The sequence below is a fragment of the Danio rerio genome, chromosome 3 (assembly GCF_052040795.2).
Source record: "Danio rerio strain M-AB ecotype USA chromosome 3, GRCz13ab, whole genome shotgun sequence".
In the NCBI taxonomy this organism is placed as follows: domain Eukaryota; kingdom Metazoa; phylum Chordata; class Actinopteri; order Cypriniformes; family Danionidae; genus Danio; species Danio rerio.
In genome coordinates this window covers 38453587-38469428 of record NC_141023.1, presented here as the reverse complement: position 1 = coordinate 38469428, position 15842 = coordinate 38453587, and the positions used below count along the sequence as shown (strand labels likewise).

The 15842-nt window shown below is 36.9% G+C and overlaps 1 protein-coding gene and 2 non-coding genes across 4 annotated transcripts; all 3 read right to left on the bottom strand.

The window, feature by feature from the left end:
* Positions 1–267: 267 nt before the first annotated feature.
* Positions 268–340, bottom strand: trnaf-gaa (transfer RNA phenylalanine (anticodon GAA)). Its single transcript has one exon. It is a non-coding gene; the product is annotated as a tRNA-Phe (tRNA).
* Positions 341–2152: 1812 nt separating this feature from the next.
* On the bottom strand, positions 2153–2225 carry trnaf-aaa (transfer RNA phenylalanine (anticodon AAA)). Its single transcript has one exon. It is a non-coding gene; the product is annotated as a tRNA-Phe (tRNA).
* A 4156-nt stretch (positions 2226–6381) lies between these two features.
* On the bottom strand, positions 6382–13412 carry LOC137490192 (polymeric immunoglobulin receptor-like). 2 transcript variants are annotated; one of them, XM_087243462.1, is made up of 5 exons: positions 13286–13412; positions 12843–13148; positions 12405–12728; positions 8518–8642; positions 6382–8403 (listed from the first exon to the last, which is right to left on the bottom strand). In XM_087243462.1, exons 1-4 carry the CDS (start codon positions 13332–13334, stop codon positions 8554–8556), a joined length of 768 nt encoding a protein of 255 aa, XP_087099588.1. In that variant the 5' UTR covers positions 13335–13412; the 3' UTR covers positions 6382–8403; positions 8518–8553. The 2 variants fall into 2 exon arrangements, with proteins under 2 accessions (XP_087099588.1, XP_087099587.1); XM_087243461.1 differs by lacking the exon at positions 8518–8642 and having other exon boundaries at positions 7146–8403; positions 12405–13300.
* Positions 13413–15842: the final 2430 nt, after the last annotated feature.

Below are 15842 nucleotides of genomic sequence, written 5' to 3'. Positions count from 1 at the left end.
AACCCTAATCAAACACACCTGACCAAGCTAATCAAGGTCTTACTGGGTATACTTGAAACATCCAGGCAGGTGTGTTGAGGCAAGATGGAGCTAAACCCTGCAGGGACACCGGCCCTCCACGACCAGGATTGGTGACCCCTGATCTGGGAGAAGGATATCGTTTTGGTTAAGTGGAAGCAGGTGGACTTAAGGGTGAAGCAGCTAGGTTTTTTGGATGAGTTTCGGTCACCTGACCCTCATGCCCAAAACAGAACTACCAAACTGCTTTGCCAAAACCCAGGATCGAACCAGGGACCTTTAGATCTTCAGTCTAACGCTCTGCCAACTGAGCTATTTCAGCTGCGTTGACTCAGCTTTCCTGCAACATGCATGTCTGTGAGACCGATCAAAGCCTTAAAATGCCTCTGAGTCCTAAGACAGTAAAAGTTTGGCCAATACGGGACTCGAACCCGCGACCTTGGCGTTATTAGCACCACGATCTAACCAGCTGAGCTAACCGGCCACTTTCAGCTCACATTACTACAAAGCCCAGACTAACTGTCATTCTCCAGCCTCCAAGGGATTAGCATGATATTCCAGCTTTTTTGAGCAGTGCTGGCAAAATGCCATGTCCCAACCAGATTTGAACTCGGATCACTGGATTCAGAGTCCAGAGTGCTAACCATTACACCATGGAACCTTTAGGCTACTGAATGCTGCTGCCCGGGCGGAAGAGAATGAAAAAAAAAAAAACAGCCTTGGAGGAAAATAGCAGAATGTCAATCCAAGGCGGTGCCAATTTGCATTGTTTCTGAGTAACTCGTGGTTCGGCATGCAGGGCTCCTCACACGTTTACTGGAGCAGGACCAGGTAGGGCCTTCAAAAGAAAAGCACGATATTCCAGGTAATTTGACGACTAAATGGCGGGCAGGGCAAAGAGGCCACCACAGAGCAGATGTGATCTTTTATTTTATTTTTTGACCACGTCGAAAAAGCGGCCAATGAACAGCACCGAGGGAAATTAGCTCAAATAGTAGAGCGCTCGATCAGGCCATTGGAATCATCACCAGAAGCGACGTGACCATCTGGGAGAAGGATAGCGTTTTGGTCAAGTGGAAGCTGGTGGACTTAAGGTTAAAGCAGCTAGGTTTAAACTCGGATCGCTGGATTCAGAGTCCAGAGTGCCAACCATTACACCATGGAACCTCGAGATTGCTGATTGCTGCTGCCCGGGCGGAAGAGAATGAATAAAAAAAAAAAAACAGCCTTGGAGGAAAGTAGCAGAATGTCAATCCAAGGTGGTGCCAATTTGCATTGTTTCTGAGTAACTCGTCATTCGGCATGCAGGGCTCCTCACACGTTTACTGGAGCAGGACCAGGTAGGGCCTTCAAAAGAAAAGCGCGATATTCCAGGTAATTTGACGACTAAATGGCGGGCAAGGCAAAGAGGCCACCACAGAGCAGATGTGATCTTTTATTATATTTTTTGACCACGTCGAAAAATTGGCCAATTTATAGCACTGTGGGGAATTAGCTCAAGTGGTAGAGCGCTCGCTTAGCATGCGAGAGGTAGCAGGATCGATGCCCGCATTCTCCACTTCTGTTTCCTTGCCTTTCACATTTCCTTCATTGCAAAGCTGGCGGCACCTTGAGGGTTGAAAGCGAAACTTCTTAGTTCAGCTTTGCCGGTTCCTGTGTAGTACTTAGCATTGCAACACCTCAGAAGCCCTATCAAGTCACAGTTTTCTTTTATTCAGTGGCGCATCCGCAGTGGGACATCAAAGCGCTAAATATATAGCAGAGTGCTGTCGATCAGGCCATTGGAATCATCACCAGAAGCGACCATCTGGGACAGTGATCACCAAACTTGTTCCTGGAGGGCCGGTGTCCTGCAGATTTTAGTTCCAACCCTAATCAAACACACCTGACCAAGCTAATCAAGGTCTTACTGGGTATACTTGAAACATCCAGGCAGGTGTGTTGAGGCAAGATGGAGCTAAACCCTGCAGGGACACCGGCCCTCCACGACCAGGATTGGTGACCCCTGATCTGGGAGAAGGATATCGTTTTGGTCAAGTGGAAGCAGGTGGACTTAAGGGTGAAGCAGCTAGGTTTTTTGGATGAGTTTCGGTCACCTGACCCTCATGCCAAAAACAGAACTACCACACTGCTTTGCCGAAACCCGGGATCGAACCAGAGATCTTTAGATCTTTAGTCTAACGCTCTCCCAACTGAGCTATTTCGGCTGCGTTGACTCAGCTTTCCTGCAACATGCATGTCTGTGAGACCGATCAGAGCCTTAAAATGCCTCTGAGTCCTAAGACAGTAAAAGTTTGTCCAATACGGGGCTCGAACCCGCGACCTTGGCGTTACTAGCACCACGCTCTAACCAGCTGAGCTTACCGGCCACTTTCAGCTCACATTCCTACAAAGCCCAGACTAACTGTCATTCTCCAGCCTCCAAGGGCTTAGCATGATATTCCAGCTTTTTTGAGCAGTGCTGGCAAAAAGCCAGGTCCCAACGAGATTTGAACTCGGATTGCTGGATTCAGAGTCTAGAGTGCTAACCATTACACCATGGAACCTTTAGGCTACTGAATGCTGCTGCCCGGGCGGAAGAGAATGAAAAAAAAAAAACAGCCTTGGATGAAAATAGCAGAATGTCAATCCAAGGCGGTGCCAATTTGCATTGTTTCTGAGTAACTCGTGGTTCGGCATGCAGGGCTCCTCACACGTTTACTGGAGCAGGACCAGGTAGGGCCTTCAAAAGAAAAGCGCGATATTCCAGGTAATTTGATGACTAAATGGCGGGCAGGGCAAAGAGGCCACCACAGAGCAGATGTGATCTTTTATTTTATTTTTTGACCACGTCGAAAAAGCGGCCAATGAACAGCACCGAGGGAAATTAGCTCAAACAGTAGAGCGCTCGATCAGGCCATTGGAATCATCACCAGAAGCGACGTGACCATCTGGGAGAAGGATAGCGTTTTGGTCAAGTGGAAGCTGGTGGACTTAAGGTTGAAGCAGCAAGGTTTAAACTCGGATCGCTGGATTCAGAGTCCAGAGTGCTAACCATTACACCATGGAACCTCGAGATTGCTGATTGCTGCTGCCCGGGCGGAAGAGAATGAATAAAAAAAAAAAAACAGCCTTGGAGGAAAGTAGCAGAATGTCAATCCAAGGTGGTGCCAATTTGCATTGTTTCTGAGTAACTCGTCATTCGGCATGCAGGGCTCCTCACACGTTTACTGGAGCAGGACCAGGTAGGGCCTTCAAAAGAAAAGCGCGATATTCCAAGTAATTTGACGACTAAATGGCGGGCAGGGCAAAGAGGCCACCACAGAGCAGATGTGATCTTTTATTTTATTTTTTGACCACGTCGAAAAATTGGCCAACTTATGGCACTGTGGGGAATTAGCTCAAGTGGTAGAGTGCTCGCTTAGCATGCGAGAGGTAGCAGGATCGATGCCCGCATTCTCCACTTCTGTTTTCTTGCCTTTCACATTTCCTTCATTGCAAAGCTGGCAGCACCTTGAGGGTTGAAAGCGAAACTTCTTAGTTCAGCTTTGCCGGTTCCTGTGTAGTACTTAGCATTGCAACACCTCAGAAGCCCTATCAAGTCACAGTTTTCTTTTATTCAGTGGCGCATCCGCAGTGGGACATCAAAGCGCTAAATATATAGCAGAGTGCTGTCGATCAGGCCATTGGAATCATCACCAGAAGCGACCATCTGGGACAGTGATCACCAAACTTGTTCCTGGAGGGCCGGTGTCCTGCAGATTTTAGTTCCAACCCTAATCAAACACACCTGACCAAGCTAATCAAGGTCTTACTGGGTATACTTGAAACATCCAGGCACGTGTGTTGAGGCAAGATGGAGCTAAACCCTGCAGGGCCATTGGAATCATCACCAGAAGCGACGTGACCATCTGGGAGAAGGATAGCGTTTTGGTCAAGTGGAAGCTGGTGGTCTTAAGGGTGAAGCAGCTAGGTTTAAACTCGGATCGCTGGATTCAGAGTCCAGAGTGCTAACCATTACACCATGGAACCTCGAGATTGCTGAATGCTGCTGCCCGGGCGGAAGAGAATGAATTAAAAAAAAAAAACAGCCTTGGAGGAAAGTAGCAGAATGTCAATCCAAGGCGGTGCCAATTTGCATTGTTTCTGTGTGAAGGGTGAAGCAGCTATTCTTTTTGGCTTTTCACTCGTTCCTCACGGGACAATCATATGCATTTTGAGCCAGAAAAAGACTTGAACCGTTCATCTCTCGAGTCCTCTATCGGGTCTGAATCATTCATTTCTCACGGGCCAATCATACGCGTTTAGAGCCGGAAAAAGAATTGAACCGTTCGTCTCTCGAGTCCTCGGGTTTGAGTCATTCTGTCACGTGATGAACAAACGATCATGGCTCCTATCGGCTTAGACTGTGCATCGATTAAGATTACATGTGACTGTCAGTGTAACGTGAATGAACCCCTGACATTTGAAGACATGAAGAGGTGAGATGAGCAAAGAGACAAAAATGCATTTATAGATAAAAGAGCAGGTCATCATTGATATATTATTTTCTTCTTGTAATATTCTACTTATGACTTATTTGTCGTGCAATCAACCTTTCGGGCTAGTTGTAGATGTGTTCGGAAGAAATTCGTAACATTTTATTAATATTTTGGCAAATTGAACCAAATGAACAAAATGACTTGAAAAAACATTTGTTTATCTTGATGAACGAGACTCAAAGATCCAAGTCAGTAAAATGATACAAACTTCCCATCACTAAAAAGTGGTAACATTTTATTTATTAAAAGTTAGTACATTGTTATTTTTCGAGTTAAATAAAAGTTTGATGGTTTTACACTATAAATATACTAATTAAAAGTATGTTTATACTTCAGTAGGACTTTAGTACACTTGACAAAAGTATACTAAATACCAGTAAAACTTTGCAACTAAGTTTAATTTGCAACTTTTAATTTGTATTAAAAAATTAATAAATTTTTAGTGTACTACAATAAAGTACACTACTGAAAAAACATCCAAAAGAGTTTTATTAGTGTGTTTTTCAAAAGTGTGCTTTAAATGCTTTAAACATTAGTTGATTTTTAGTACACTGTTTACATATTAATCCTAAGTTTAAAATAAGTTATACAAAATCTATTAGTAATGTATTGTAGTAGTAAAACATTTTCCCAAAAGTTGTACTTAAGTACACTTAATGTGAATGCAATATTATCACTAACACTTAAATTGATTTTGAGTGTGGTAATTTTAAGTTTACATTACATTGAATTTATTAAAAATCTATTAGTAATGTATTGTAGTTGAGGTACATTTTCCCAAAATACTTTTAATACAGTATTTAGCACATTTTTTTTTAACAATTTGTATATTCTTTTAATATATTACTATTATACTTTAAATTAGTCATATATATATATATATATATATATATATATATATATATATATATATATATATATATATATATATATATATATATATATATAAAATGTTTAAAAGTAGGGTTCAAATGTATTTCTAGGTGTAACTAAATAAATATTTTTTAAAATACAGATCTAGTATGTTAAAAGCACATTTTAGTTCAATTTCATGGTGTCTCAAAATAGCACAGTTGAGTACACTTAGATGGTATTAAGTTTATCTTAACACATACTTAATACTATATTTTAGTACATTAAGTACAAAATTAGTGTGCGAAAATAGAGCACTTTTAGTACATTACTGAAAAGTGTACTAAGTATACTTAAATAAAGTGTATTTTAGTGCACTTTTTTTTTTTTTTTACCTGGGAAGTTCTGGTTGTGAACATGCATGCCAAAAAAAGTACTTGCTGTTCATGCGCCGCTCATGTGTTGTGAAACGCAGTATGTATTGCAAGTTGACAAAACTAAAGTGTAAATAATCTATCCGCCTCCTGACAGATTTTTTTGCATGAAGTAAAAAGGAGGAATGATGAGTCAGAAAGGTAAGACTTAATAAACCTAATTCTCTACCATGTGTCAAGTCTAAGACAACAGATAATTCTATAAAACTTCCTTTTTGTATTCTATAGAATTGTCTATAGAATTTCAATAAAATTTAATAATTATTCATGCAAAAGATTTCTTGAAGGATCTTAGCATCACTCCAGTTGTGTCTTTACAATATTTTTCCAGTTACACTTTGGATAAATTTCTGTTATTTATGTAAAATAACAATTGAACAATAACAATAAAATTAACTTAAATTTATTTATAATAAATAATGTATAATAAAATGTATATTTAAATGTATATTAAATAATGTAAATAAAATGTATATTTATTATGTAAATATTATGTATTGTTACGGCCAGCTCGCTCCCAACCGTACCATAAAAAGGATCAGACACACAAAAAGATATATAATGAAAAAAACATTTATTAAAGGGAATAATAAAGTATAACAAACTGTCTAGGGATTTGAAATAAATAAGAAATCAGATGAAATTCTCTCAACAAAATACAAAACAAAACATAAGACGGCAACACAAAAGAGTTGGAGCAAAATGACCTCTCTGTGGAATAACGGTCCACCAGAGGAAGTGCCGTTCTTCACAAAAAATTCAAATATATACTTTCTCCACCCATAAATTAACTAATTAACGGTGACGTCACATGGGGAGGCCACCGAAAGGTAAGAAAGAGAAGACAGGGTCGTAACAATATTAATATAAATTTTTAGGGGGTCTGTGCCCCAGTAGAGCTTTATGTCTAGCATGGCACTTGGCATCAGGCAAACCACAATAACACATACATGAGTGAGTTCAACAGATATTTTATGGTGTTTGTACGCTTCATCGTGTGCTTCATCTTCACCTGCAACTTCACAATAATTAATGATAGATGTAAGTTAAACACTTCCACTTCAAAATCAACTGAGGTAACGGTGGTGCTGTGCTGCACCTTCATTTACATATTTGCTTCCACTTCACAAGAACAAGTTGCAAGAGTTATATGGATTTAGAGCAGAAGACAGCTGAACACTGTGCCACTTCAACATTATCTAAAAACTTGTTCGATGCACTTTATTTATGTTTATTACAAGTATTTTATTAATGAGTTAGAAGCATGTGTTGCGTCAGTGTGTTTGTGAATTTGAGGGGCAGAGCAATGAAGGGAAGCAGATTTTGCTCTGTAATGAATTTTATTAGATAAAAAAAACAGTAAACATTTGTACTTGTTGCACAATTTGAAAAATAACAAATCTTACAATGATGATCAAAAGCATGGGGTTTTATTATAATAATGCCCAGGGGCGGACTGTGACAGCATTTTCAACCGGGAAAAGTTATAGGAGGCGGCAGGCCAGAATCACGGTGGCAGGCAAGATAGACGCTCAGTCCGCCCCTGCTGATGCCTAAATGTGATTATGGTCACCAGTCCAGTCTACAGAAAAGCACATCTCCCTGCATCCTTTCTGATAAACACCTGCCCTCAATCAGCCTTTATCAGATTCCTGTTTATCTCAGATCATACTGCAATTTATAAGTGTATCTGTCTAAACAGACTGACAGGCAGATAGATAGATAGATAGATAGATAGATAGATAGATAGATAGATAGATAGATAGATAGATAGATAGATAGATAGATAGATAGATAGATAGATAGATAGATAGATAGATAATTAAATCTCTAAAATAAATAATAAATTGTATTCTTTCAAATATTTATTCTTAGCATGATCAGAAGATGTATTTGACTTCCTATCTACACCTTCAAGTGAACTCATCTGGCTCATTAAATTCACTCACAAATATCCACACGCCCTCCGGTGCTCATAACGAGAATTACAACCCCAAAAATAACATTGTCAATTTAAGCCGTTTAAGATGCACAATGAAACATAGTGGGATGTTGTGTAATCTAGTTTCATGATTCAGTTCTCTCTATATTTCTCTGTCTGTCTCCGTTTTCTGCGCACAGTCATTAGAGCTTTTTTACTGTTTTTTTTTAACTTTTCATTACTGCTGAACAAAATATGTATCTTTGCAGAGCATTGATATAGAAACAGTTTTTTTCTGCCGCTTTTCTAGTTCTCAAGTCTTATTGGCTGAGAGGTGTACCATATTTTAATGAGCATGTTGCAGTATCTTTACACATATTTCACTCCTTCAGCATCTTTCTGCCAAATAATGTATTTTTGAAACTTTTTTTAGTGAGAAGTAGTATAGACCTTAAACATGATTAAGAATGTAAAAAATACCTGAGTTATCTTAAAACACACATTTATAACTGCAAAAGTCAAGTTAATAAAGCTATAAAACCACATTAAGACAAGTTAAACAGTATAAAACTAAATACGGAAATTATATTTTTCTGATGGCTGAGTTTTCCACATGCTCTTGCGTGTGTCTGTGAGCTGCTGTCTGTTGCTGAACATCCTAAAGAGACACAGAATGAGGGAAACATGTTTATTTAGGTATGTGAGAGTGTTGATTGGGTTTTATGATTAATTTTTGTCAAGATATATCCAATATCAATAAATCCATCTTTACATTGACTATAAAGTGGTGAGTTGTGTGCTTGTTTTCTCAAGTTTTCTTTTCTCTGGTTGTTTGTTCTTCGGAGAGTTTTGCAGGTTTGTTGGTTGATAGACAGGCTGAATGAAAGTAATGTTTCTCTGTTGAGAATTAAAACATTACAATTAAAAACAATGAAGATGTACAAAGAAAAAACTGAGGGGAAACAAACTCTTGTCAAAATCAGTTACTGCATCAAGAATTGTGTAATTTCTGTCTGTCTGACATTGCATATCTGTATTGTGGATAAAATGCTTTTAATCCAGTGTCAAGCTGATTTGATCGTCACAATGAGTTATAAGTAGAACAAACAATAATGTAACTTTATTTAACAGTTCCCAGATAGCAGAATTGGGTTATGACTGAATCAACAGTTTGAGAGTTGAAAATTCAACAGTGAGTTTTCATCAGGTTTGCACCCTCAAATCTTAATTTTTCAGCTATAGAAAGATTCAACATGCAGTGATTTAAGTTAATGATATTATTAAGTAACAAATTGAGTGTTATTGATAATTGATGTTGAACACCTGCTGTTAACAAGCAGAATCACTGAAGGAGCACAAATCTACAACTGACTTCAGCTTGTATTAAATTAATACAAAAAGACATAATTTTATGATTTGCTTCTCATTATGTTTGCTTGAGAAAGCCAACATTCCGTTTTACTACTTTGTCCTCGAAAACAAATGTATCTCCTTATAGACCATTATTGCTACAAGTCCCAAATTTGGTCAAAATGTGCCTTCAGCAATCAATATTGTTGCTAAATCTCCTCATGCCAATCAGACTAATCGTTTCTGAATAAAAAATGTCAAATATTTTATTTTTATAATAATATATATATGATACAAGCCCTTAAATTTGGCCAAAGATTTTGTTGCAATATCTTTTCGGGATCATCAGACATAGTTTTCCAATGAATAATATTTAAGAATTGTTTTTCTCTATTTTGCCTTTTTTTTAAAGTACATATTTTGACTGGTATAGCAAGCCATTTTTGCATGTATCCCTTTTACACATATTAAGCATTGCGTTTTCAATAAAATATGGCAAGCCACTATTACATAAAGTCCACGTTAAATTTTTGACTGTCATAGAGACATCAGGGTTGATTTATATCACTCATATTGGCAAGAAGCTTTGATGTATCATCACTAAGCAGTCAATTTTCTTCATAGCAATAAAACAGGCTAACCTAGCAACCATTTAAAAACAGCTCTACATCAGAACATCGTAGGGACCAGGGTATTGGCTCGTTTGACTCATGCTAGCAAAATGGAACTTCCTGTGTTCTATGCATGGTAACAACGATTAACTACATCCTGTAAATGGTTATCTAAGTGTAATAACATATGCATATGTACACAAGCATTGCCATTTAGAAACTGCTTTGCAACCACCTAGCAATGCCATAAACATTTTAGCAACAGCTGTGCTTCCTGCCAACTGCCATTCCCAGACCCAACACAGTCAATTTGGCTTTCTCAACTCAACATCAAAGTTTTTGAATGAACGTTAGGTTCTAGTTTATCTTGCAACTTCACTGACTTTTTTAGATAATTGAATTAAATGATCAAAAATTGTTCAAAAAAGGTGAAAGTAAACAGCCATAGTTGAAATAACATTCCATTAAGCAAAGTGTCCAAATGATGATGAAAAATATCTATTATAATCTTATTTGGAATTCAATCACAGCTGTAGCTTCAATAACTGAAACAAAATACAGTTAATGTCTAAAATCTCAGCAAGGGATCATCATACAACTCTATTAACATCATCAGCAACTTCACTTATAACTACAGTACTGTGTTTGACTTTATTTCAGATGTCTACCCATATTTTTAATTACATTTATTAAGAATTAAAATTTATAATTCATTAACAATATGTTTTTAGAAGTCACCATGGTGAACAGTGGTTGCTTTACTTGGTCTTTTTGATTCTTCATTTATCATGCTGATTTAGTCTTTGTTAAAGCTCTGTGTTAGCTTTTGCAGCTGGTGATGAAAAGGATACACCATTGCTTTTCGAGAACCATGGTGCAGAGTATATATGTGAGTCCAATGCAGGAAGGCATTAAAGCAGTGCAGTTAGACACCTTAATAATAACTTAAGTATTATTAATTCCGTAAAAAAGTTGTAGGGTAGGTTAATGTAGCAATCATCAGACAAAATTATAGGAACACAGCAAAAGGTTGGATATTCTGTGGTATAGTTGTGAAAATTGACTTTAAAGAACCCATATTAAGTTTTTATTTTGAAAATGCCCTTCCATGTAGTGTGTGTTTGAAGTCACGCTGTGCAGATGGATATTATTGACAGATTATACCCAAAGATGAAACTGTGAAGAGTAAGTGGTTAAGGAAGGATCAGTAAAGACTACTGATGGACTATGTCAGAACATGGATCAGTGCATAATGGATCAGTTTCTTCCTCCATTTCACAAGTGTAAGTATGTGCGATTAAAAATGTTGCCTCATTTACTCTAGCTTGCAAATTATGTATTTAGTTGTGTTTTGTTACTTGTAACCTCGGGTACTTTATCAGGTTAACTTTTTATATTCTAATATCGCTTGTAAAGCCACGTTTAAAACGCGACACATGCCGCTTTGTTTACGGACCGTCAGGTTTGTTTACGTTCCTACACACATGCAACGGTCAAGTTTCAAAATAGTTCAGCTCAGCTTCGAGGTGAGGTGTCTAAAATGCACCCAGCAAGCTGAACTGGCACTCTAGGCGAACGACGATCACACTGCCCTCAACCCGAAAGTGCATTCTCTGTTTTTGAATGTTTTGGTGTTGTGTCCACTGAGGAGGGTAATATGTGTGTGTGTGTGTGTGTATGTGTGTGTGTGTGTATGTGTATGTGTGTGTGTGTGTGTGTGTGTGTGTGTGTGTGTGTGTGTGTGTGTGTGTGTGTGAGAAGAGCAGGCACAGTGTGATGGGCCAGGAGATCTCTTTGACAGTTCTTGGAGTTTTTGCTCAATAAAATAATTAGTCGTCTGTATTTTCAAGTCCATCATATGTATTTACATTCACCCACTAGGTGCCAAAATCCACACCTAAAACTATGAAGCGTGTATGCACTGTGACTACTTTTATATTGTTGATTGTCTCACGCTGAAGGCTGTCGGTGTCGACCAATCGTAGTAGGCTGTCATCGGTCCAATCAGCGCAGATTAGCTTCGCGCGAAGGAGGGGTTTATGAACAAATGAATCACTGAACGATTTATATGGGATTTGCTGGAATAATTAGGTAAAAATAAATGCAGATTATAAGATCATGAAAATGTTTTTAGACCTTGCATGCATAGTAGACTGTTGTTAGAGACCATAACAACCAAAATATGACCCTAATTCATGTGTAATAGGGGCTCTTTACATGCACAGCCCCAGCAGGTTCAAATTTTTTAACAAGTGGAAAGTTCATGATGAATCATTAAAACGATTGTGATTTTTTTTATAATTTTTTTTTTTTTTAAATAACAATAGTTTTTATACATGGTGCACTTTCAGATATAAACCTCTACTGAATGTTTTCATTCACTTAGAGCTGTGTTTTGCACTGCACAGAAGATAATTTTCGAAAACTTAAAATAGGGGCTCTTTAAAGAAAACAGATCAAAATATATTAAATAGAAAAAATAAAAATAAAATAGAATTGTCCTCTGGCTGTTTAGTTGTAGATCCATCTATTTGTTGTACAGGTTTTCTAGTTGAATGGACTGTGTGTGGGGAATTAAACCTTCAAATCATTATATAAACTAAAAAAGCATTTAATTTATTAAAATGTCACCTATTAAAGCAGCTGATATTTTTCATGAGCATTATCAATAATAGGACAGCACAGAGAATAAATATACCTTTCACAGTGAGTGTGATGGTGTGTTGTCCAGTCGGGACAGAGCACTGATATTCTCCATGATCCTCTTTTTTCAGGTCTGATATGTGTAGAGAGAGATTTCCTGGAGATCCTTCGCTCAGTAGTTTGACTCGACCTCTGTGTCTCTCGCTCTGCTCATCTGGGTAAAGTTCTTCAGGTTTTCCTCTGGGCTTTAGTGCAGTAAATGTCCATGTAAATTGTTGAGGTTTAGCCAGTAGTTCAGTACAGGAACAGGACAAAACTACAGACTGCTCTGAGTGTCCCGTCACCTCAAGCGTCTGTTTATTCTGATCCAGATCACAGCCTGACAACAAATTCACAACACTTACACTCACATTCACATTTACACTGCACTGACATAGAAGAAAATATACTGCATGTTGACAGAGACATGTTTCAGTAAAAACCTTCCATTTACCTTTTATTGTTATCCTAATATATGTGTAAGTTTGTGAAGTTTGACACATATAGGCCCCTTCATCCTCTTTACTGAGGTCAGAAATGAGCAGAGACAGATTTGCTGGAGATCTTTGGTTAAACAGCTTCACTCTGTCTTTGTATTTCTCATCTTTAAACACTTCAGTCCACTTGTTTTCAATGCTGTAGCTCCATCTGATTGTCTGCGCTTTAGACTGAGGGTCATGACAGGAGCAGGGCAGCAGGACTGATCCACCTATGTAACTGGTTACTTCTTTACTCTGTCTAAAATCTGAAATATGACAACCTGCAGGTAGAGTGAGCTTCTTTGAGAAAAGATCAATCAGGAAATCAGAAAATAACATCTAGAAGACGTAACAGCTTAGGTTTTTATGAAAGAACTGAATTCTTTCCCAATTAAAGTGTTTGTGAGTGTGCTCTTACCTTCAGTAAAGTGAAGGATAAAGAGGAGAAGACAGAAACACTCCTTCATGATTCTCTGAACACACTGATGATCTAGATTTACACACACTTCAACAAAGCTGTCAGTCTTAATTCTGTGCTGCTTGTTCCTATTATAAGTCTGCCGGAACTTACACTTTGTGTCACATCCTCTTCCAACTCATAATACCTGTTTGCATGTTATTATGCTGTGTTTAGGACTACAGAGCATAATACCCAAAGCCTATGTGCAAGAAGAAAATCTACAGACACTATGATTGAAACATTCAATAAGTTAAATTTATTAACAATACATAATAATAAACCCTGCACTGAAAAATGATTTGTTGGATTTACTGGGTTGAATTTTTTTAAAGATAAGTCGTTGTAAACTATTTGAGCTGAATATCAACAAATTAAATTAATATACAACTTAACTTGTCTGTTTAAATTCAGCTTCTATAAATCGTTTGCAACATTTTGCATTGAACTTTTTTTTTCATTGTGGATAACAACTCAGACCACAGAATGACCACACTGACGCCTGTGAGATCAGCAGCTATTTTGGGATGCTTTTTCACTTAGAATTGCTTCCTCTTCACGATATATGATCAAAATTAAATATAAACTCATCATTGCACTTTTTGCTTACTATTCATATAGTAATTATTCGGTCAAACTTTACAATAAGGTTTATTAGTTAATGTTAATTAATGCATTTACTAACATGAACAAACAATGAACAATACATTTACTATTGTATTTATTCATGTTAGTGAACGTTAGTTAATGAAAATACAGTTGTTCATTGTTAGTTCATGTTAACTCACGGTGCATTAACTAATGTTAACAAGCATGGAATTAGATGTTAATAATGCATTAGTAAATGTTCAATTATGATTAATAAATGCTGTACATGTGTTGTTCATGATTAGTTCATGTTAGTAAATGTATTAACTTATGAACCTTATTGTAAAGTGTTACCAATTTTTATTTAAGCTGTTGTCAATGATGCATGTAGAGCCTGTTTTTGAATTTGAAGGCAGAACAAAGAAAGAAATGAGATGATGGTTTTAGCAGTGATATCAAATATCCGGAGGGTTTTCCTTCAGAAATCTATTACTGTGCCTATAACTGTGTTACTGTAATCTACTATCAGTAATCTTTACGGTAATCTAAAGTGTAATCTGCTATCACACACACATACAGGCTTTTATGATTTGTGGGGATATTACATATGTTTCTATTGTATTGTATTATTTTAAAACTGTACAAATTGCATTTACAATGTCTTTAAATGTTGACTGTAAGTATGTGTATATATACAGGGTGTAAAATAATTATTAAAAATGTTAGGATTTGGCTAAAAAAAAAAAAAAAAAAAAAAAAACAATCCCAACACACAAATAAAACAAAAACAAAAATTCTCTGAAGTTATGTGAAGAAACAGTGTAACCCAAGTGTTATTTGTTTATGTTAAGTAATGGTCTAAGGCAGTGGTTCTCAAACTGTGGTACATGTACCACAAGTGGTACGCAGGGTTCCTTCTAGTGGTACGCGGAGGAATCGCTGAATAATTCAAGTAAAAACATAAACACACTTTAAACACTCTGACGCGGACAATAACAACGATGTGATCAGGAAATTGATTTTAATAGGCTAAACTTTTTGTTTTAATTTATTTTTTTCTAATGTTTGTTATGTATTCTGTCATTTGAGGTTATTTTCCTCCCCATCCTTGTAACGGTTGTTGGGAAATTATCTTATTTATATGTCTCAATGTTGACAGATATAGTTTAATCATCTAGCAGGCCCACGTGGAGCCCACCTGGGCTGGCCTGCGTGGGAAATTGATTTTAATAGGCTAAAATTTGTATTTTATTTCATTTTTCTAATGTTTGTTATGTACAGTATTCTATCATTTGAGGTTATTTTCCTCCCCATACTTGTAACAGTTGTTGGGGTCGTATCTTATTTTTATATCTCAATGTTGACAGGTATAGTTTAATCACTTGCTTCTCTGACACACATAGCCTACTCTAACAAGCAGTAAGCAGATTTAATTTCTAATTTAAATATGTAAATCCAATTCATATATTCAAAATACAAGTTAACGTTAACATTTCAAAGATATACAAATAAGTCATATATACTGTACATGCAACATATATTTAAAAAATTATCAAACAGAGTTATATATGAATATTGTGACATACGGTATAACCTATATTTATGAGGTCCAAGAAACATTTACAGGTTTTGATGAATAGACTACTTAATGATAATACTTTACATTTAAGTACAGCAGTTTTCTTAAGCTTTTTGAGTACAGTGCCATTTTTAATTAACTTTTAAAATCTCATTTTAATTTGAACGTTAAGTCATTTAATTTACCAGTAAGTCATTATTCAAACAATTTATTATGCTAAAAGTGGCTAACAATAATAATAATATATGTCAACTGTGCAGAGCTGTAGCCGCTTAATTAAGGCCTACTATGTATTTCAATACCAGTCATTATGGTGGTACTAGGAGAGACAATTTATTTCTGAGGTGGTAC